This window comes from Carassius auratus, unplaced genomic scaffold, assembly GCF_003368295.1.
Source record: "Carassius auratus strain Wakin unplaced genomic scaffold, ASM336829v1 scaf_tig00214237, whole genome shotgun sequence".
Classification (NCBI taxonomy): Eukaryota; Metazoa; Chordata; class Actinopteri; order Cypriniformes; family Cyprinidae; genus Carassius; species Carassius auratus.
In genome coordinates, this window is record NW_020527572.1 from 439,810 (window position 1) to 462,600 (window position 22,791).

At 40.1% G+C, this 22,791-nt stretch overlaps 2 protein-coding genes across 2 annotated transcripts in view; both read right to left on the reverse strand.

The window, feature by feature from the left end:
• Positions 1 to 22,366, reverse strand: part of LOC113091600 (microtubule-actin cross-linking factor 1-like) — a 156,899-nt gene extending 134,533 nt beyond the window's left edge. Inside the window, 2 exon segments of the mRNA XM_026257176.1 lie at positions 16,177 to 16,411; positions 22,182 to 22,366. Coding sequence (XP_026112961.1) covers positions 16,177 to 16,399 — 223 coding nt within the window. The 5' untranslated portion in view covers positions 16,400 to 16,411; positions 22,182 to 22,366.
• The window catches only part of LOC113091601 (E3 ubiquitin-protein ligase RNF19B-like), a 31,775-nt gene continuing 23,247 nt past the window's right edge, over positions 14,264 to 22,791 (reverse strand). The window contains 1 exon segment of the mRNA XM_026257177.1: positions 14,264 to 14,304. The gene's annotated coding sequence lies outside the window, so the exon portion shown is untranslated.

The window sequence follows — 22,791 nt, forward strand, 5'->3', positions numbered from 1 at the left end:
AAGTTCTTGTAAGGACAGGTTAGGAACACCTAATCTAATAAACAAAAGAATTCCAGAACTTCAGAACACTGCAACCAAATTGTATTAGTCTTCACTGAAACAGAACAGCAAGTAGTACTGCCCAAAACCCAAATGAAGCCAAAGACCAAAATTAATGAGATAAACACAGACTGAAAAAGCTACAATGGCCGCCTCTCACAGACGTCTTTGTCTCGTAAACTGGTAATTTTAGCCATGTCGGTTAGGAGTAAATCTTGTTAACGCAGCTCTAGCCAAAACAGATTACAACTCCCAGTAGCTAATGACCTACTAATCAGAGTCACTGGAAAAGAGCCTGAGGATGAGAGGACAAAACTGGAGATTCTTGGTTCCCAGCTCTGACAAAGAAGAGGAAATAAGGAATCTCTGACATCCTTCATCATGCCCTTCAAAGTATATGGTCGTGCCCCACACACAGAAGAAAAACTCTACACAACAGACAATACTTTATGGACTCTGTGCACACATGGGTCACAGTGATGGACTGCTGATGGACAACACAGTGTTCACCTCATACATCAGAGGCAGTGAGTTAACTTCCCCAAGTGTTCACACTACTGCTCAAATGTTTAAAGTTAAAATAAAAAATAAAAAAAATGTTGGCACGTTATAGTGTTGCCAAGTCTGCGGTTTGGGGAACCCCTCCAAAAAACACGTATTTTACCCCCTAGGACCTTTTTACCTGTCGAAACACAATTGGGCTAGTTTTGAGTAGCAATTGGGCGGGCTTTGTCGTGAAAACCTGGCAACCCTGGCACGCTAATATAGTGTTGGTCATACTATACAATGATTTAGCTGGTCTTTGTTGAATAACACAGAACATAAAGAGCTTTAAAAATAATTGCATTTTAAATTGCAATCTTTGAAAAAAAAAAAAAAAATCCCAATTAGATTATTTTCCAAAATCGTTCAGCCCTAGGTCGGCCCAGTGTGCAGGCGAGGTGAGGAGAAGCTGGTCTTATTTCTAATACGGCTATAATTACATGCAATAGGGGAATAAGCAAGATTAGGGCTGCCCCTGCAGGAGGTCTGACTGTAAGGCACATATCCAGGAAGTCAGATCAGCTATGGGACTGATTTGAATGGCAAATCTCTCAGTGTTCAGGCAAATGTACTCTCATTCTCTTTCTGGATCATCAACTCTTCGTTTACAGTTTTACAAGACATTCCAGTGTACAGTATAATGAATAGTTATCATGAATACGCAAGTAAACTAGTCATTAACATGAGGTAAGAACTTTATGTGACAAGCCTATCTATCTAATATTATATGCAAATATTAATTGGATGAAACTTTACTGTCCTCTATAAAACAAATTCAGCATTTCCTCTTCAGAATTCCCTTTAGAATTAAAAAGGTCATTTTAAAGCTTAAAATTCTCACCTGTGTGGAAACTATTTTTAATCTAATAGGGGTATAAAGCTCTCTCAGATCCACAGCCTGTTGCAGGACAGTCCCAGCATTCATTGGTGTGGCTAAAGGATCAGATGCCACCACAATCAGTGGGCAACATTCCCACAGCTCTCCAAAACCTTTGCACTGAGTTCAGCTGTTATTAAATCTAATTTATTCTGTGATGAAAATGCTTTACATTTTTAAAGCTTAAAATATTCACCTTAAAATACACAAAGATTAAATTACTCAAACTGGTTTTAGTTGTTGTTGTTGTTTTGATAAATGGAGTTTAAATGGACAGCAGATAAAATAAAATTCTTATGAAATTATAAATGTCTTAACGGTCACTACAGATCAATGTAATCAATGCTTTTCTTCTAATAAAAGACTTGGAAATTGACACCATACCTCAAGCCCTTAACTTATTGATGAACTTGCTTAATTTATCAAACGTTATTGAACTTTAATTAGTTACTCTGAATAATTAGCCTTTGTACACATTCACCCTTCTGAAAGGGACAGCGAAAATTTATAAGACAGCAGATGGAGTTAAAAAGAATGGAAATATTCTGTACAGAGTTTCCTACAAAAGCACACACTCTTTTCAAGAGACAAATGAATGTCCTTGTTACACACACACACACACTTTCACAGGCGCTTCCCACCACCCGAAGAGGATAAGGAAATGTCATCTCAGTTTAACAGCATATGTCTGCTTTACAGTTAATGGACAGTCATACTAGACCATGTTAAATTCACTTCCTTTCTAATGCTTATGAATGCTGGAGATATGAATATATTTAAATTTTTCTTCATTGACAGTTTTGATTAACTTTGACCTGAAAATCAAAATAGTGAAAAGACAATTCACCATTAGAGGACAAGAAAATCAAATTCAATTGACCTGAAGAGGCTGCAAGGTTTGCAGAAGATGGTATAAATTATTGTTTCTAAATTCATTAAGGGTGCGCCGATCAGGATTCAGTGGGCCAATCACTTTGTCTTTCACAGGAAGCAGTATCTGCCAATCACCTATTGATCACCAATTCCAATCTTTTATAAGCCTTGTTTTTATCATGTAGAATTATTTATAGCGATGCTCCAGTCAGGATTCTTTTTACAGATATTCATTCAGGGCCTGAATTTCATTTTTGAAAATGGCAGGAATTCCCCTGTTTGGGGACTTGGGGCGGGGGGGCATATTAACCATATTATCGCGGGGTCCGCGATAATATTGCATTCTTATAATCTATTGTAATTAGCCCTTCAGACATTACTGGAGATAATTTGTCCAGACAATACAAGAAAAGGAGGAGGGGAATACATAAAACCCTTCAACTGGAGCACTGAAGTATTAAAGACAAAAATCATCACAAAAATAAAAGTGCTGCATTTGTAGAAAAGCAGAAAGTTATATTCCAGGTAGGATGCTTTTACAGGATGTCTAATTTTGCGAAGAATACAAGTCATCTGCTTTTTGTAATGGACTGAGAAAAAAAAAAAAAAAAAAAGAGCAGGCCTTCTCTGTCAGACTATCATAAATCAATGTCTCACCATAGCCATGCACTGTGGCCTCATGCTTTTAACACAACCCTTCATGATTCATTCACGATCACAGATCTGGCCATCTTCTACTGCACCCTCATTCAAAATCAGCTCTTCAGCTTCTGCTCACTTTTCTCCCACTTCTTCTTTTTGGCAACAACCACTTAGGTAAAACACAGCAGTGTGTGTGTGTGTGCGCGCGCATGTGTGTGTGTGTCTAGCAGAGCATAGTACTAGAGCACAGCGGCTACAGTCTCAAATCTGGATGCCCTGTAACTCTGAGGACCATCAGTGATTGTCTTGAAAGCTCAGCACCCGGTGCCCACCAGCACTGCTCATCATCACAGCCGACTCACCCACAGCAGGACGTCTTTAAGTTAAAGACCTTTAAATTTAAGTCACCACAGGACTTAAAGGTATCCTTTAAAGTCAGCTGAGGATTCATTACGCAACAACCCTTCACAGGCCTGAATCCTGCAGAACGGAGCTGTCAGCTTAGCTTGCTAATGCACCAACAGGACAAAGAACTTAAATACAGGACCAGACTAGCAAAGAGAAAGACACAAAATCAGAAAACATACCTACAGTAAAGTAGGCTTAATATGGTGTCATGTTTTTCATGCAAAACAGGTCCATTGTCCATTTTTAATAGCATAAAGATGTATGAAGCACAGAAGTCACTTTCAGACCAAGCATCTGTCTGTTGGCCAGCAGGACAGGAGATGCGAGAGTTTAAAGTTTCAATAAAACACAACAAAGTCAGTGTGTAAATGAAGGAAAATCAAGAAAATGTAGCGCTTGGTTCTATGCATCAGCTGTTGATTGGATGGAGGCAGTTATTAATTTGCATTGTAATAATTTCGATTGTAAGAATAGGGCAGGGTTTATGCAAACAAAATAACTGGAGAAGTTCAGCATACATCACTTTTTCATGAATCCATTTTCAAAAATTTCATGCCAAATACAAACAACTGTGGCCCTCTGGATAAATTCATTTGTTCATTAAATCCGGTTTCAAAGTAACATTAAAACAGTGTATTTTCAATGTTTAACCTATAGTAAAAAGAATTATAAAAAAAACAGAAGACATGCATGTAATTAAGCATGCAATATTTTGCCATTAATTGTCAATGTAGCCAAATGTTCTTTTGGCAACACAGGCCTACAAACTGTTCCACATGCTGCAGTAAGCAGCACACAAGTATTCCATTCCACACATAACTAGAATATCTTTTTAATGAGCATGATAAAAGTAATGAATTTAATGTTAGACACTAATATGCTAGTTCTGCTACATAGGAAGGATGTCTTATGAGTATTGACAGGATGCCTCCGCCATGTCACCTAACATCCTGAACCAAAGAGGATCAGCCCTCTGACAGCTTTCTCCCCACTGACACAGTCAGGTGCCGGTGCAGAATGTGGCCAAACAGGAAGTGCAAGGAAGGAAATCCTGCAGCGTTGCAGTAGGAGAGGAAAAGAGAGAGAAAGAATGAGGGAGAAAGGAAGGGAGAAAACAGTTTTGTGCACTCATGGTCACCACAGTCTACCGTGAGAGGGAAAATGACAAAGATTCAGGGGAAACTAGGCCATGTGGAAAAATACAGTTGTAACGATCCATCCTCGATCATTTGTCTGCCTCTGTGTGCTCCCTCAAGCTCACATTTCCTCTCCAAACCAGCAAAAGGTTGAAGGTTCAATAGACAAGCACCGGATTATTTTTGGGACTTTCCATCTGAAAGAATCAAATCCTACTGCATAATTTTCAATCAATGATTAAAAATATACAATTTCTAAGAACAAAGCTTAAATTTTATTTAATTTAGTAGTTTTATTGGTGAAACAAATCACTTAAAAAATGGTAGCACACTCAATAGGCTGCGCTATTTGATGCGTCAATCACATCTGTAGCAGAAACAATGCATGATGAGTTACAAAATTTAAATGTCAACATGATATAAAATTGATCAGTTTTCTAAAAGTTACTCCTATTGTGATTTTGTGAGCAATTCATCCATGCATGTTTTTTTTTTTACCTCATAATTTTTAAATCAAAATGTTAATCTTCCGATTAACTCACATCCCTCTTTCTTGTGACGTGCGGTGGACTTCAGTGATTTCGTCCTCTTAAACCCCTCCTCTTTCTTACAATTGACCAATTGATGGCAAGCACACATTCAGATCTTCCTCCATTCAATAAAAACTGATGGAGAGAAGTCCTCACTCTATTGTTTTTCTTTTCGATAATCTGTTTCACTCTGATGTACGTCACAATAGGGAAAAAACTAATCTGTTGCTACGTTCACTTCATCTCGACATTAATACCAAAGTTAGGGATTTGAAAGCCCAACTAGCTTTCAAAATAAAAGAAATAGCATGAAAGTAGCATGACAACCATTCTAACTGGATTAATGACAAAAAAACAGCAGGAACATCTTTTAGGCTATTTACAGCACCAACAAAGAAACTGAGGAGACAGCTAGAAGAGGCTTCCTTCCAAATGACCGCTTCCTCTGGCTCACTAGAGGAAATGGATGGACACTTTGTGAAGACAGTGTTTGTGTATGTTTGAGGGTCACTGGGATCAGGGACCACAGGCTGAACAGACCAAAGGCCAATAAAACTGAGTGAGGCAAACACTATGGGTGCAGGGGGTAAACATGAGACAAAGTCAAATGACAAGAATGCAATGCACTGGATAAGGTACAAAACTTTAGTTACAGGCATATAGTGTTTGGAATAACGCCGTTTAAAAGAACGGCAAAAAATAACGACGTTATTTTTTCAGTAATGGAGTAATCTAACTAATTACTTTTCCCATCGTTATAACGCTGTAAACATTACTGGACGTTAAATGCGGTGCGTTACTATGCATTGATTTAATAAACTGTAATCCGAACGCACCCCTGTCTCACACACCGAGTGAGGAGGTGGGTTAATAAAGAGATAAGTGATTATGATTGGCTAAGGCATTCATGTGTTTCATGGTAGCCATTCAGAGCAAGTGTATTTACACCAGTGGCGCCAAACACACACACATGCGCGAACGCGCGCGCAACCACGCACGCAACAGCTACACGAAGATTCGCAGCAGAGATGGCGAGTCAGGAGCAATCCGATGAAAAGTTGGCATTTTCAAGGTGGAGATATAAGCACTACTTTAAATTCATTGTGGTCAAAGGCAAGAACGTGCATGTAATGTGTAAATTTTATGTTATACACACGTATCTACAAAGCTAGTGGCTTTAGTAGTTATGTACGAACACCTGTCTGTTCTACTCATTTTAACTGACTTGTGAAAACTTCAAAAAAAAAAATTATAATAAATATGAAATTGAAATATAGCTTTTTTTTTTATACAGTTACGCAAATAGTTACTTCCCCTGGTAACGAGTTACTTTTATTATAGTGTAATTCAGTTACTAATTCAGTTACTTTTTGGAACAAGTAGTGAGTAACTATAACTAATTACTTTTTTAAAGTAACGTTCCCAACAGTGCAGGCGTCTGCATTAAACAAAGCGCCCAATTCCTATGCATCTCATGAAAGTTTTTTTTTTTTTTTTTAGGTGTCAATCTAGCAAAGCAGTTCTGGCCTGGCATGATCTCCTCTTGCATGCCCCCAGAATATCCAACTGTATCTTTCTTATGGAGTGAAAGCAGACCACCAGCACCAGGGTTGCCATTTGCAAGCTGCTGTGGTTTGTATATCCTGAACGAGTCTGTTTTCTTCTGACTCATTGTTTTGTCTCATTCTCATTCTGGACAGAAGTCGGTCTTCTATATCCTCCTATTGTCTTTGAGCTTGAGGACTCAAAGAATACGGAAAAACATCTTAAGCTCAAAACAAAATACAAATACGGTCCAAATAGCCACCACCTTTTTATAAACAGACGTTCACTGACATACAGAGGCCTTTGAATTATTTAATCCAGTATCATGTATCCAATTTCAGCTTCAAGTGACACCTTCATAAACCACCAAAACCACATTTCTCCCAGTTCCTCTCCTTTTCTTCATGAAACTGCCACAAGTGACACAGCTGAAAGCTTTATAAAAACATTCAGGAATATAAACATTTGTATGTGTGTGAATGGTCATGTTTCACTGTATCGATGATACAGATTTCTCTGTCAATTGTCAAGACAATGTTAGGCTCTTTCTCCTAATAACGTATTAAATAATAATAATAATAATAACTATTTTTATTAGGCGGCCTATTATAACTCAGCTATCAAACTGCCCAGCTATTTCACTTCAGCACCACATTTTTCTCTCTCTCTCTCTCTCTTTCTCTCTCTCTCTCTCTCTCTCACACACACACAATAGAGGATTAGAGCCTGTAACGTTAGTCGCTGAAGTTGTAACACTTTGACTCGGGTAACTCGTTAAATCCATGAAATAAAAGAGATCGAAAATGAGGAGTTTTTGTCCCACACATTTAATTGCTGATACACGGCAACACGCTCTTCTCAGACATGATAAATTAACTCTTTCATGGCATTACAAATAAAGTAAAGAAAAAATAATAACATCCATAGTGGTTCTCACGTAGTGGGTCTCTCTTGGTTTAAAATACCAAATAGTTATGATATGACAAGTACAAAGAGTCTCTCTCTTGCTCCACCCATGCACGATAATATCGTGTATCGCCGATCTCACGGGCTGAAGATATGACCATTTGAAAAATGACACTATCGCCCCACAACACTGTATCACTGCAAACAAGTATAGTCTGAATGACACGGACACAGAAAGTTTCAAACTATGAAAACATCACATGATACGTCAAGTAGTTAAACTTTTGAACACACCTACACACATGATTTATCATTAGCCCTAACATTTTTCTCATATCAAAATAATACAATTATGTAGTGAACAAAACATGTTATACCTTAACAGTTCTGCACACTCTCAATCCACTTCATGAGGTGCACCCTCATACTGGACAGTTGTTGGCTTCTCCTTCCAGTCCAGTTTACCAAAAAATAAACTATTTCAAGCATTTAATCTTTAGTTTTCAGAATATGCCGTCCAGCTAACTCATTTACAAAAATTTAAATTTAAAAATAAATGTAAAATTTTATTTAAATTTAAAAATTAATTTAATTAATCAAAAAAATGTATAATTGCACAATTGAACATTACTTGACATAAAACAAAGTAGACGTCACAATAAATACAATGACATGCACGTCCAATTGAGAGTCAGTGGGGCTTTTAAAGTTAAATCTATTGACCTTTGACAAAGCTAGCCTGGAAAGAGAAGAGGAAGGCTGTCCACGTCAATAAATAAAGTATAAGAATAAACGAGAGGCATAAATAGAATTAAAAAAGGAAGTTGAGGGTTGCATAAGTTCAGATCTTGCTGCCCTTAGTCCTTCATTCCTTAAAGGGGGGGGTGAAATGCTATTTCATGCATACTGAGTTTTTTACACTGTTAAAGAGTTGGATTCCCATGCTAAACATGAACAAAGTTTCTAAAATTAAGTTGTACGTTTGAAGGAGTATTTTTGTTCCAAAAAAACCTCTTCCGGTTTGTCACAAGTTTCTGAAAGTTTTTTTCGAGTATGGCTCTGTGTGACCTTAGATGGAGCGGAATTTCCTTATATGGGTCCTGAGGGCACTTCTGCCGGAAGAGCGCGCTCCCTTATAGCAGAGCTGATATAACATTCACTGATCAGAGCGAGAGCGAATTGTCACAAATGAAGTGTGTTTTTAGTTGCCAGGGCAAGACAACCCTGCACAGATTACAAACAAGGCCCAGTTTGACGCCGGATTTGCACATCGTTTATTTCTTAAGGATAATGCAGTCCCAACAAAAAAGGGTCACGATCGTGTGTTGGAACCGCAGGCGGTGAGTAAAACTGCTTCAAATATCTCTGTGTTGTTAACGTAACTATCGGCGCGTAAGCACATCAAGTAAACAACATGCAATGTTGTCATCAAACTGCACTTTCCACATGTACAGCTTAAAAAAAAAAAAGATGACATAAAGTGGAACTTAGTCATTTTCCAAAACCGCTAAGCAAATATATACAGTTTCAATACATACCAGAGACTAGAGACGACTTTGCTGATGCTGCTCTTGTTAAATTCCAGCCTCTGGATCTGTGTCACAGCTTCCAAACGCTCTCAACGCAAAAAACTACTCGCGCTCGTGATGCTTTAGCTCCGCCCACACGTCACGCCTCTAGGCGCTTGTGTTTTTCCAGGAAAAATCGGTACAGACTATCTTTCTCTTATAAATATAATAAAACTAAAGACTTTTTGGAGTTATGAAGGATGCAGTACTACTCTATAGGTACTCAAGATCAACAGGATATTGAGTGAAAACGAGAATTTCACCCCCCCTTTAAAATAAAACTCCCTTGGCAACCACTTTGAAAATTTCAGTTGGTTAATGTGGGTGTAATGCATACAATTAATTAAGCATGATTTACCAAGCTCTCGGTTCACTCCTGCTCATATTAGCCTTGATGTTTCAAAAGAGTTACACTGACGAAACGTCAGTCAAAGGAAATTAATTAATTGGAAAAGGCTGTGAGAGGAGCAGCTGGATGTATTAGTAGATCAACAACTGATCTTCTATTATTAAAGATTTTATAAGAGGTGGTTGTGTGGTGTCTCTAATGGACAGCGTCAATGTTTCTACATATCAAAGCCTTTTCACAAATGTACGCACATTCTTTACAGATATAAAATGACCAATTAATACACAGAGGATCCATCAAGATCACAGTCTACGACATGAGCTCCCAGTGCTATCTTAGGCCCCTGTCCCAAGGCCCCGACAGAATCACATTTCATTAAAATAATCAATAATTAAAAGGCCCCTTTTCATCAGGGCTGCATCACAGATGCTCTTTGAATCAGCTGACATCTCTCGCTCTGCCTTATCACGGTCAATTAGATTCAGTTAGAGGTATTCATATTTTGCAGAAACACTGTCATCAGAAATACACAAGATTAGTCTGGGGCCCTCAGTGGTTCACACCTGTCTATCGAAGGAAAGTCCTTCACTGATTCCCAACACCTGACATGCTCAGACAGCAGTGGACCACTGGAGAGGACCAGATGAGCTCGGACAGGCACGGACAACTGGACAAGCTGAGACACAAGGGCAAGATTTCTCAAAAGGGGGTTCATCAGTGTAGAAATAAATAAATAGAATACACATTTAAAATAAATAAATGGGGCAGCACAACTAAAACTAATAATTGTGATATAGTTTTGTTTGATTACCAAACCAAAGACTGTTGTTTAATTAAATAAGTATATAGTCTGTTGTGCTGCCTGTTTGAGTGAAGTGCAGCACTGGGATTATTTACACACAAGCAGCTCATGAGTCTGTTTTCAGAGTCATACAGGAAGAGCTGATTGGTCCACAGTTAAATACATCATGTTTTTTTTTTACTTAGATTTCACTTTTATAATTAGAGTTAAAACTAATAATTATAATACTACTAACAACAATAATAATAAAACTTATTATTGTATGTGTTTGGGTTCATTAACTATGATATTAGTAGCCTAACCACGAACATCCGGATGTATAATTAATTTATTTAATATATTAACACATAGATCACAACTAGACATACTGAACGATTCTGGACAAGCTCTGACAGCAGTGTAAAACTATTTTTTGCTAAATTATCATTTATTGTGGCCCCTTGAAAAACAACCAGTCCTCCTTTTAAATTTTCATTCTAAAATCAAAAATGGTTAATTAACGATATTCCTTGTATATAACAGTGCACAGAAGCACTAGTCTATGTGTCCTCTGCCCTGTCACAACCTCATGGGAATAGAGACCCACCATCCTCCAGCGTCCATGGACAATTGACAACAAATAGCGAATGTAAAGCAGAAACAAAATACCAGCTAAAGCAACCGCATACACTTTTTCCTAAGTCAACAACACAACAAACCGGGGTTTCAGTGAGTCCTTTACCTTTATATCTCTCCAGCACATCCTCATACGCCTGTGCGAACTCCTTCTCCTGGGAGTGATTCGCCGGCAGTAAACCCGGGATGTAGCCGGCCATAGCGCCTCTCAATCCCGCTGAACGCTTTACAGCAGCCCGCTCATAGAGTAATCCAGGACGGTGGATCCCGGTCGTCCGACAACAGCTGTCAAGTCTCGTTTGCGTTAAATATCCACAATGGATAAGGACTTATTCACGCTTCGATATGTTTCTATTATATTTGGTGATCGTAAACAGTATTAATTAAATAAATCTAGTTTAACAAAGCTACTTTGCACCGGCGGTTCCCGTCAATGTGTCGTCAAAACAAGATTAGATAAATACAAATACGAAAATATCTATGTTTAGAGTAAATATCCCTTATCGCATATGACGGTTAAATGTCTGAAGCGGTTTAAATCTAGATTAACTGCTAAATAAAACAATATTTTATTGGTTTAGAGCAGAATCCAGACGGTTATCGAATTTAAAGTCCATTGTAGCGCGTGCGGGCCGGTGATTGGGTTTATATGTGTGCGCTTCTCGAGTCGGTGTGTGTCTATGTGCGGTGGGCGGTCCGTTCGGCTCCTTCCGAAAGCAGATATGGGGCCTCGGTGAAACGGTATCCGGACAGTGCTTCTTGTAATCCTTTGTCGACGCGCTCTTGACTCGCCGGTACCAGCTTTATTATGTTTTATCCATCCGTGCTGTTCAAAGTAATGTGCGCTTCTATAATAATAACACGGCGCGTGTCTCACTCCTCCCTCTCTTTCCCCCAGTGCGACTGTGGTTTAGGTTCTTCTATTCTTTCCTGCAAAGCCTGCGCTCTCCTCCTCCATCATCCCACCCTTCCTTCCTTCCACAGCCACGCCAGACACTTCCAGCGCAGGAAATTCATGGTGACAATGGCTGATGTTATTGGGTCTGAGTCTTGGGTTTTGTCGCCCCCGACTGTTTAAAGCGAAGAGGTGCATCATACCGATTAACACAAATATATTGAAATATTCAAATATGCATTTTACAATGCCCAAGCCCTACATTTTATCAACAATGTTAGATACATTATGAAACGTGTATAAAATCAGGCAAAAATAAATGCAGTCCGCTTTCAATATCTCACCTACTCTGTTTTTAAGTAGCCTCTGTTTTTAAGTAGCCTAGTTGTGCTTATATTTTCTTTCACAACCATATCAGCTCTGTCACAAAGATTGTAAATACATTGTTTGGGATTTAAATTTTTTTTTCCTATTAGTAGCATAAACATATGCTGATCATATTAGTATGCAGAGAAAATAAAATGTCTACTGAATTTAGTATGTGTGATAATTTTGTCTCAGATTTGCTTGTGATGACAGGTGGACCTGAAATTCTGTAGTCTCAGTTCATTCATCACATCTTTGAAGAGAATGCTAGATTTGTAATTGTTTACAATACTTTGTATTTTATTATTATTATTACTTTTAAAAGCACAATTTTTTCAAGGCTTGTGGTTATTCTGGATTATGTCTCAGGCAATGTACTTCAGTCACAGTGGATCAGTTTACTGATTTGTATATAAATAAGATCTATTTTCTCATCCAGCTCAGAATAAGAGGATAACGTTCTACATTTACAGCTTTCAGTCGTAGCATTCAAGTTCTTAAGGATCTATTTATGCTTATCACTTCAAGCGCTTGATCGATCGGATTGCTGTTTGACAAGGAATGCACATTCCTTTTACATCATAAAAGTGTCTCTGCCAAACAGATGCTCTCATGCATTATGCAATATGTTCGCGTCTGTGATTAAGGTAGTACACATAAAAGCTAAAAACATTACCAAAAAACAAAAAAAAAACAAAGACAAGCCATACAATCTTTGAGGCTCCTAAACAAATAAATGACCAGTATTAAAGTACTGTTTTATCTATAGAAAAATTTATTCAAAATAAAACCTAGAAAAACTAAAAAGGAAAATTTTACTAAAAAAAAAAATTGCTGTAATTTCCAATTTCCAAGCCATCCATGATGTAGATGAGTTTGTTTCTTCACCGGAGGAGATCTGGAGAAATTTAGCATTACATCGCTTGCTCACCGATGGATCTTCTGCAGTGAATGGGTGCCGTCAGAAAGAGAGTCCAAACAGATGATTAAAACATCACAATAATCCACAAGTAGACCACAGAACTCTGGTCCATCAGTTAAAGTCTTGTGTATTGAGAAGCTGTGTGTTTGGAATAAATTAATCCATCGTTAAGAAATTTTTTACTTTAAACCATTACTTCTGGCTAAAATACGAGTCTTCTATCCATGATATTGATTTCTTCAGTGAAAAAGTCATCTTGTTTGAATCAGGAGAGAAATATGCACAGATCAAGGACTGTTTACAAGCAAAAACGGTCCAAAAATGTTCTAAACAATATGTCTGTGGACTTGATTATGGATTATAGAGTATTTAGACGGATGGAGTCGTATAAGCGGAGGGACAGTTTAAAGTTAAAATGCATTAATGATGGATTTCTTTTTCATCCAAACACAGAGCTTTGCACTTCATAAGACGTTAGAGTCATGTGGATTACTTGAAATATTTGGATTCCTTTCATTTTAAACAAACATCTACATCTTGGATGGCCTTAGAGTGAGTCATTTGCTAGGTTTCTAGGTTTCACAGTGTTAGAAAAATGATTGTGTTATTATGTTTTTAAAGATTTTACTTTAATTGAGCAGTAAATGAAGGCAAAGGTATTATAAATGCAAAAAGATGTCTCAATGGAGCCCCTATGACATGCTGAAAAAAAAAAACTTTTATTGTGGAATATAATTAGTTCACTAGATTTAAAAAATTGTGCCTACGTTTTACTAATTCATTGACTCATTTTGATTTAACTAAAACGAGGGGAACAAACAACATCTTTCCAATAGATTTTAAAGCACACATTTTGTTTCTTACTCTCTAGGTGGGCAACAACAATAAACCTTGTCGGGAAGCGAACATGAAAGTGAAAGTGTTTTTCCACTGTGACTCTCCCTGTCATGCCACATTTAAACTGTGTGACATTATGGCTTCATCAGCCTCTTATCCTCATTCTTTAGTGCGTACTAATTCACAACAGTAAACAGCCAGCCAGACTCAAAAGTCTTTGACATAGTTGTGATTTAGCCAATTTACTGTCTTTAGACTGCAGCTCTGATTCGAACAGCTTCACCTGCATGCACACATTACACAGAATGAAAGATGGTCTGAGCTGAGATCTGTGTGTATAGAGTAGTTTGTGTTTGGAAACTCCCTATGTTTTCTAGGCAACTGTCATAACTGTGTTGCAGCATGGCATTCCAAGACTGAAGTGCTGTATATCACACACACACACACACACCTTCTTTCCAGTTCTTTCCTCCATGCTCATTGCCTCTCTGACCTCAAACCTCTTTAATATGCCATCACTCTCCTTCCCCTTTAACCTCCTCTTTGACCCTTGTTCACTATCATCACCTTCTTTTTACTTTCTCTTTCAATCATTTCTTTAAGCTTCACATAACCACTCTCTCTTTTTTCAGTCTCAAACTGAAATGCGAAGTATCTTGGTAACTTTCGTCTTACTTCACTATTTGTTTTTCGGGCTTTCACATGTTTTATTCCCTTTCCCTCTTATTTCATAGCCATGGAAACTACGGGGCGCTGGAAAAGCAAACAAGTAACTCATAGCAACAAGGGCATTGAGGGATTCGGTCTGAGTTGCCCACTCAACTGCCTGGAAAAGTAGCGAGTTTAACGGACATAGTCCCCAGATACTAAGTATCTGAGATACTACTAAACAATCACTGAAGCAAGACAGCTTTAATAGGTCAAAATATTTTCTATTGTTCTTGCTTTGTTATAAAAAGTTACAATTGTCTGATTTTAAAATACTGTTTGATTTTAACAGTTTTTCAAACATTAATGAGCAGTGAAGCAGTTTTGCTCAAATATTTTTCTCTCTCTAAGAAATAATAATAATAATAACAACAAGAATAAAAGATGCCTAACCACTGAAAAGTTTTATTTTCAAAAATGACATTCTTTTTAATGAGGCTTTTTATTTGTTATAATATCAGGACAGATCATATCACCCTGGTTCACTTCATTTCATGTTTTTAATAGTTTACATCATATATAAAAATGAATGCATGCTCATCATAGAAAAGCTGTATTTAAGTCTTGTATGTAATGTTGATAAATTAAAACATCCATAAAAAAGCAAGACTTTAACAATGGTTATTGCTGTGAAGTCTCATCTATTTTTGGCTTTCAATTATGCAAAAATGTATAAAGCTTGCACAGTTTCTTGCAGCACTCCCCCATAAGCAAAAAAAGCCCAAATGTTGATGAATCAAACACAGATCATGTCTTACAGAGGCAAATCTGGAGGGACACAAACTCGACACATGGTTGTAAAAATGTGAGGACAGGATTGGCAGGGAAAACTTGTGTGACAGTCTTCCAGATGTGCCTTGGATTTCCTTGTATCCATGTTTATAAAGCTAGTAAACAGCGACTAGTGCTTTCTCACACTTTTGATTGCATTTACACCCAGTCACAAAAAGCCAAGCCAGTTTTCTCTCTGTATTCAACAACTGTTTGGTTCAGCAACAGAGACACGGTCTGTCAAGAGTAATGAAATCAGCAGGAAAAGCCAGAGCAACAGCCAGCGTGTCTAAAAAGAGTCTCAAAACAGTTCAGCTCCCAACATTTGGCCTCTCTTCTCCCACACGAGCACAGTCGTAGTCTATTTCACAGAACTTGATCCTCATGCAGCTGCATGTATATCAATGCTGAATCCCAGAGCACTAGTGTTTACAGTATCTAAAAACCACTGCATGTCCTCTTTTCCAGCTTTAGCCAACTGCTTTAAATCAAATCCTTGACTCAGGACACACATTTGCTCAATAAGTTCTGATTTAAGGTGATTTCATTATTGTGCTTAAAGGAATCATTTAAAAAAAATGTATAAGTGTTTTTTGTCCATCTAATGCAAGTCAGTGGGGTCCAGTGTTGTAATGGATCCTATTGACTTTCATTACATGAACAAAAACATTTGAAACACTCTCCAAAAAACTCTTAATTTGTGTTCCTCAGAACAAAAGAAGTTGAGTTTAGGAATGACATGAGGGTTAGTAAACGATTCCTTTCGGGTTGTGGTTGAACTATCCTTTTAAATACTAAAGAACTCTTTCTGAACACACATTTCACACATAGTTGAGTCTCTTACCTGCGACTCGCACGACTGCCCTCTCTGCGGGGTCCAGCACTGAGTCCTGGCTCTTGCGCTTGCGTCTCTCATGTTTGGATAGGTTCCAGGGCAGAGTGTCCCCTTTGGGCCCGGCTGTGCTGTGGGCGCAGGGCGAGAGAGAGCCCCCAGACCTCTCGCTGCGGAACGAACGCTCGCTCACACACGAACGTTCGCTCAGGCTCTCCTCGTCCGAGGAAGACATCTCGCCAGGGGGCTGGGAGGAGGGATATGAGGGGTGGCAGGGTAAAAAGGGAAACAGAAATAAGGTCAGGACAGAAACAGAAGCATGTTAGAGACACTGTAATGTGTGTGATATCTAATTCATCACCCACAGGGCAACGTACTACTACTATATACCGGAAAACATGAGTACCAAATAAGGTTTGTGAGAACACATCAGCTGAACAATTTGCAATGAAATGAAAGTAAAAGAGATGAAGGCAGATGCTTCTGGAGATCAGGTGAACAGAGCTGACTCACTTCAACAATGATGATGAGAAGGAAAAGTGGCAGGAGGATCGAAATCTCTTTTCAGTCACGATACTATTAAAACCGGACACTGCATTTGGCTGGGCCAGACCTCTATGATGTGCATCCCTCTGTGATCAGCTGGAAGGAATGAGGCCCTCGGGGGCTAGAGTAGGTTCCTGTCCGTCACATTATTCCACACCAGCTGAACTCATCAATACAAGTGAGCTCAGTGCAAGCTGTTTAGAGATGTGCTCCCCTGTCCAATCTACTCATGTCATTCAAGGCTTGCTAGAGGAGCGATGGCTACTCTGAGATAGTATTTATTTATTAATTTTAATATGTATGTGTGTGCGTTTGTGCGTGCAAATATGTACAATTGCAACTGTATTTAGATATTGCCATTTATACAGATTATTTTACAATTAGCAAAACTTATTTATTAACATTTAAATTAATAACAAAAAGGTGTCCAAATTGTGTTGGTCTCATGTGGATTTTAAAAGCTGTTATATCGTTTAAAAAAATGCTTTGATTTAATAATTCTACAATGCGGTGGATCCAGGGTTGTTGTCAGGGGGTTAATCGGGAATGTTGTCCCAGGCGTGTGTGTGTGTGTGTGTGTGTCTATATATATATATATATATATATATAGTCACGGGAGGAGCACAAGACAGACACAGTGGGCGTGGCGTCAGGCCTCGGAGAGGCTTTTATTAACAGAAATCATAAAACAAAGGGAATAAAAGTGGCCAAAGGGGGAAAGTGTCCAAAATAACAGGGAATCTGGTGTCCTCGTCGTGCTGCGGGGTTTGTGTAGGTCGGGCAGTGTTCATCAAGGAAGGGTCCAGGCAAGGGGCGGAGTCCGGCGGCCGCACGCGCTCCCCTCCTTGGTCCGGGGCGCGAGGGGCGGCGGCTTCTCCTAGCGGCCGCGTCTCTCTCGTTGGCCGCGGCGCTGGTAGGGGATGGACGGCCCGGCATCCTGGCCCGTCGGCCGTGTATACGGGTGCGGTTCCCATCCGGATCGCGGGTCCGGCAGCTCACGTCTTGGTGGCGCGGGAGTCCCTCAACGCACCCTTCCTGGACCCACGAGGACACCAGTGTGCATGCACGGGGAAGAGACCGGTCTCCTGAGGAGAGGCGCGTTGGGCTTTTAAACAGCGGCGGTAATGAGGCTCCACTTCCTTCAGGTGTGCCCCATCACACGCCGCCAGCCCTGACTCGTCCAGCGCCCCTCCTCTCACACACCCACTCCAGTCGGGAGCCTGGTGAAGGGCGGCAATTTAGGACGGGGTGCCGGTGATAATCAGGGAGGAGGCAGCTGACTCGTCACATTCCCCCTCCCAAGCGACATCCCCGTCATCAGGGCGCCGCCCACACGGGAGTGCTACCATCCTCAACCAGGCTCCAAACGGTCGGAGTGGGCGGGGCTTCCTCTCCGGGCGGTCCTCCCTCTCGCAGCGCACCAGAACAGGGACAGAGAAACCGGGTTTTAGTGACAGCCTCAACCAACCACAGGGTAAAATGACAATGGAAAAGTCACTTACCCCTTGTGTGGCTGGGAGGCTGTCCCCAGTTTTCCTCCGTCCCAGTCTGGGTTCTCACGAACGTTTGCAAGCGAGAGGGAGTGACGTCACCAGACGTTTCCCAACTGCGCTGTCTAGGCTCCGCCTGCCCGCATTCTCCACCAGTGTCACGGGAGGAGCACAAGACAGACACAGTGGGCGTGGCGTCAGGCCTCGGAGAGGCTTTTATTAACAGAAATCATAAAACAAAGGGAATAAAAGTGGCCAAAGGGGGAAAGTGTCCAAAATAACAGGGAATCTGGTGTCCTCGTCGTGCTGCGGGATTTGTGTAGGTCGGGCAGTGTTCATCAAGGAAGGGTCCAGGCAAGGGGCGGAGTCCGGCGGCCGCACGCGCTCCCCTCCTTGGTCCGGGGCGCGAGGGGCGGCGGCTTCTCCTAGCGGCCGCGTCTCTCTCGTTGGCCGCGGCGCTGGTAGGGGATGGACGGCCCGGCATCCTGGCCCGTCGGCCGTGTATACGGGTGCGGTTCCCATCCGGATCGCGGGTCCGGCAGCTCACGTCTTGGTGGCGCGGGAGTCCCTCAACGCACCCTTCCTGGACCCACGAGGACACCAGTGTGCATGCACGGGGAAGAGACCGGTCTCCTGAGGAGAGGCGCGTTGGGCTTTTAAACAGCGGCGGTAATGAGGCTCCACTTCCTTCAGGTGTGCCCCATCACACGCCGCCAGCCCTGACTCGTCCAGCGCCCCTCCTCTCACACACCCACTCCAGTCGGGAGCCTGGTGAAGGGCGGCAATTTAGGACGGGGTGCCGGTGATAATCAGGGAGGAGGCAGCTGACTCGTCACAATATATATATATATATATATATATATATATATATATATATATATATATATATAAGCCTACAGTAAAACATTATAAATTCTAGTAAAGGTCGTGATGAGAAGTTTTTAATATGTTAGTGCTAGTGCACGTTTATGTTTTCTATGTTATCTTTTTAGTTAATGTGCCTATTTTAGATAAAGTTTGACTTTCTCCATAGCATTTTAAAGTGCCAATTTCTCAATAGAATTCAAACAGATCACACATTTTACCATCAGCTTTGCAAGAGGAACATCTCGCGCAAATCACCGACAACTGTTGAATGCAATGTGAATTGCCTTGAATAAAAGTGTCAGTCAAATGCATTAATGTAACATTGTTCCATATGATGTGGCCAGGTCTGTCTATATATCAGAATGTGTACATTCCATGCATTTAATCAGATATGTTGAGCTCTGTCTTTACTGTTTCTCGAAAGTGGGACTAAGCTGACTAAAACATTGTTGCTGAAGCTAGATCTCTTTGCCATCCCGCTGTTCCCTGACAGCATGGTGGTTCAGTGGCAGCCAACAGATATAAATAGAGGCAATGCTGTAATCGAAACCTTGCTATGTCATTATGCCTGAGAAGGAAAAGGAAGGAAACTACTGCTCTCTTTTACATTATTTCATCTCTCACTGTTGTTATACCACCACACTGAGTAAGTTCATGCACCCAGTGCTCCGGTAGAGAACTGTTCTGTTGATTTAAAGTCCCTGTGCAGCTGGGTCTGCATTTGTACAGAGTCTGGCTTCCCAGAACGTTTGCCAAGCACATCCCAGAACAGCCTTAGAATTGCAGAACCGCTCCATTTCCCTTTGAAAGAAATACATTTGTGGAACAGGGGATGGTGGCACACTGACACACTCACTCAATAATGACACTTGCTCATCATACAATAAATAATGCCTTTGCATTATTCAGAGCACTGTGGGCATTTAGGTATTAGTTCTTATGGAAAAATTTGACTTTTATTGGGGAGGTAATATCATGTGGCCAAACATTCTGCATGTTTAGAGCAGTTTGGGCCTTTACACTGTATATAAGGGGCCCGTATTTTACATTGGACATCAAGTATGGACAACAAAAAATCCTTAAAAGGGATAGTTCACCAAAAGTTGTTTCAAACCGAGTTTCTTTCTTCTATTGAACATAATAGAAGATATTCTGAAGAATGTCGGAAGCCAAACATTCACCACTGACAGTCAACTGTTAATGACAGAATTTTCATTTTTGGGTGAACTATCCATTTAAAACCTTTTGCTAAAACTGCTTGTAAATCTCTCATTATGCTAAATTTACACAAAACCATACACAAACCGGTGCTATAGTTGACAAAACAATTTGATAAAAAAGATCAAATCCATTTTTTTTGTAATATAGCATAAAAAAGTAGTCTAATGCAGAATTTGTATTGTTGTTATCCTATGGTTATCTGCATGATGTTACTTTCATTTAGTTTCGTTTTCGCCCGCTATCCACAGCTCTTTTTTTTTTTTGGTCGCAACTCACAAGTTGAAAACCACTGATCTATTTCAACAAATCTGACCTGGAAACAAGCCATGCACCAAAGAAAGATTCAGTAAATGTTAAGTGCTAAAATAGACAATCCTGCTTGCAAGGAGTGTAGCATTTGTTGATTACTGGATAAAATGTTTGATCGGATCTAATTAGTGCTACAGTCTGTTAAAGAAGTCACAAGACATGCCGCAAACACAGACACTATCTGTCCTATTTTTGAGGTTTTGCATGTTAGCCAAAGGGCAGTAGCTACAATAAGCCCCATTTGATCAGATCAAGGATGGATTACGTACCATGCCAATGGGGCCAGTCCCTGAGGCCTCGAACTGTCAGGAACCTCGAAATGTAAGGCTCACCCACTGACAATGAAGAAATTAGTGATATTACCAGTTCCTCTGAACACATGCAGCTTTAATGTTGTAATTGCAACTCTCTGACTCTATATCTTGCAATTGTGACTTTGTTTTTAATATCTGTTATGTAATTTATTATTGTTATTTGGTAATGTCACAAAAACTGCGAGAGGCTAGTGTCCCAAACCTTGCAAGATCATAAGTTTTAAAATTAGACTTGATAACTTCAAAGCATAAATGTATCTTTTGGAATGTCAGAAACTGAAATGAGCAGTATGGTTACACTCACACAGCAGGCAAACATGGTGAAAATATGTGCATCTCTACAGGAGCACAGCGCAGCAAACCATCTGTGAATCCTGGTAGAAATAGCCTTTACCCAACCTACTGTACTTTTACATTAGCCCAGGAATTTTGTGTTTGTGTAAACACGCTGAGCACATGCCTTTCGATCGTCTCTGGAAGACATGAATGGATATCCATCATTTATGAAGGGAAAAACACGTGCGTAGATCCATAAATATTTGCTTGAGAACGCCCCTTCTTTCAACATCCCACTCCTACTGCAAAGATCCGACTCATTTCGCGGATCGGTTCTTTCGAACAGTTCATTCCGGTGAATCGAATTCAGCTGTGCTTTACGACATGACGTAATTATTGTTCAGTTTTGTGTATTTAGCTCGCAAACTGCTTATTTCCCTCTAAATAAGATATCTGCATGTACAAAAGGCCCACTAACGTTAATAAACTATAACCACAATAGTTTACATTGTGTACGTTTTCATTAAATGCGATCTGGTTGTGTGGAACGGCTCAAAAGAACCACTGAAAAGATCCGAATAAAAAAACAAAACCGATTCGTTCACACATCAGACATCACTGGGTTGTAATGTGGCGGAAACCGAGCAGAGTGACCACAGAGATGTGTAAAGCCTCTTTGTCCGAACACACAGAATAACGGTCTGTCTAATAATACCCATTCAAGCAGGCTTGAGATTAATAAATCATTACCTTTATTTCTAATTAATGAACGTGATAAATTAACAGTCCGGCTCGCTCTTCTTCTCGCACTTCTGATGCCCGATTATAAATGGAAAGGAGGATGCTTGTAGGAAATCTACATGATACTTAAGCGTTCAGTATTCAGACGTTAACATTACAAATTAAAATACTGACACATGTATAAAAACGATAATAATCAGACACACAGCTACACCCCGAGGCTGTCGGATAACGGACATTTGGACTTTCTTACCGTATAACGGCGGAGTCCGTCACCGCGCGCAGTGTGACAGAGGCGGGGATGCGCTGGCGCTCAATCCCGACAAACACGCCTCTCAGCCGGCCACAGAAACACTGACTCTCGGTCCGTTTTTTTTTTGCACCGAGTCTGACCCAGTAGACAGAGGAGCAGTATGGAGACTGTGATTCGGTAATGGCTGTCTATTCCCCTCCTTTCATATCCCTCCTTCTCTCGCGCTCTCTCTTTCTCCGGCCCCCTCCTCCTCCTCTTCCTCACTCTCTCCTTTCTCATCCACCCTTAAATACACTCTCTTTAATGATGATGATATTTTTAATAATGCTTCATTATGAGCATTGCATAAAAATCACACAAGACTAATCAAATTAAATCAAAATTCCTCTCGGTGAAATCTAATGGCATACTCTTATTAAAATCTGAGATGCATTATAAGGAAAGGATTGCTGTGCATCTAAATTCTTGTTAACGCAACACTAAGATGCACATATTGTTGCCCATAAAAATAATGAAAGTATAATCCATAGTGAATGTGTAGTGAAGCATCTGTCCTCAGTGAGACAGTGAAGGATCAACTGCTGCTGGTGGACTGATCCAACAAAACCAC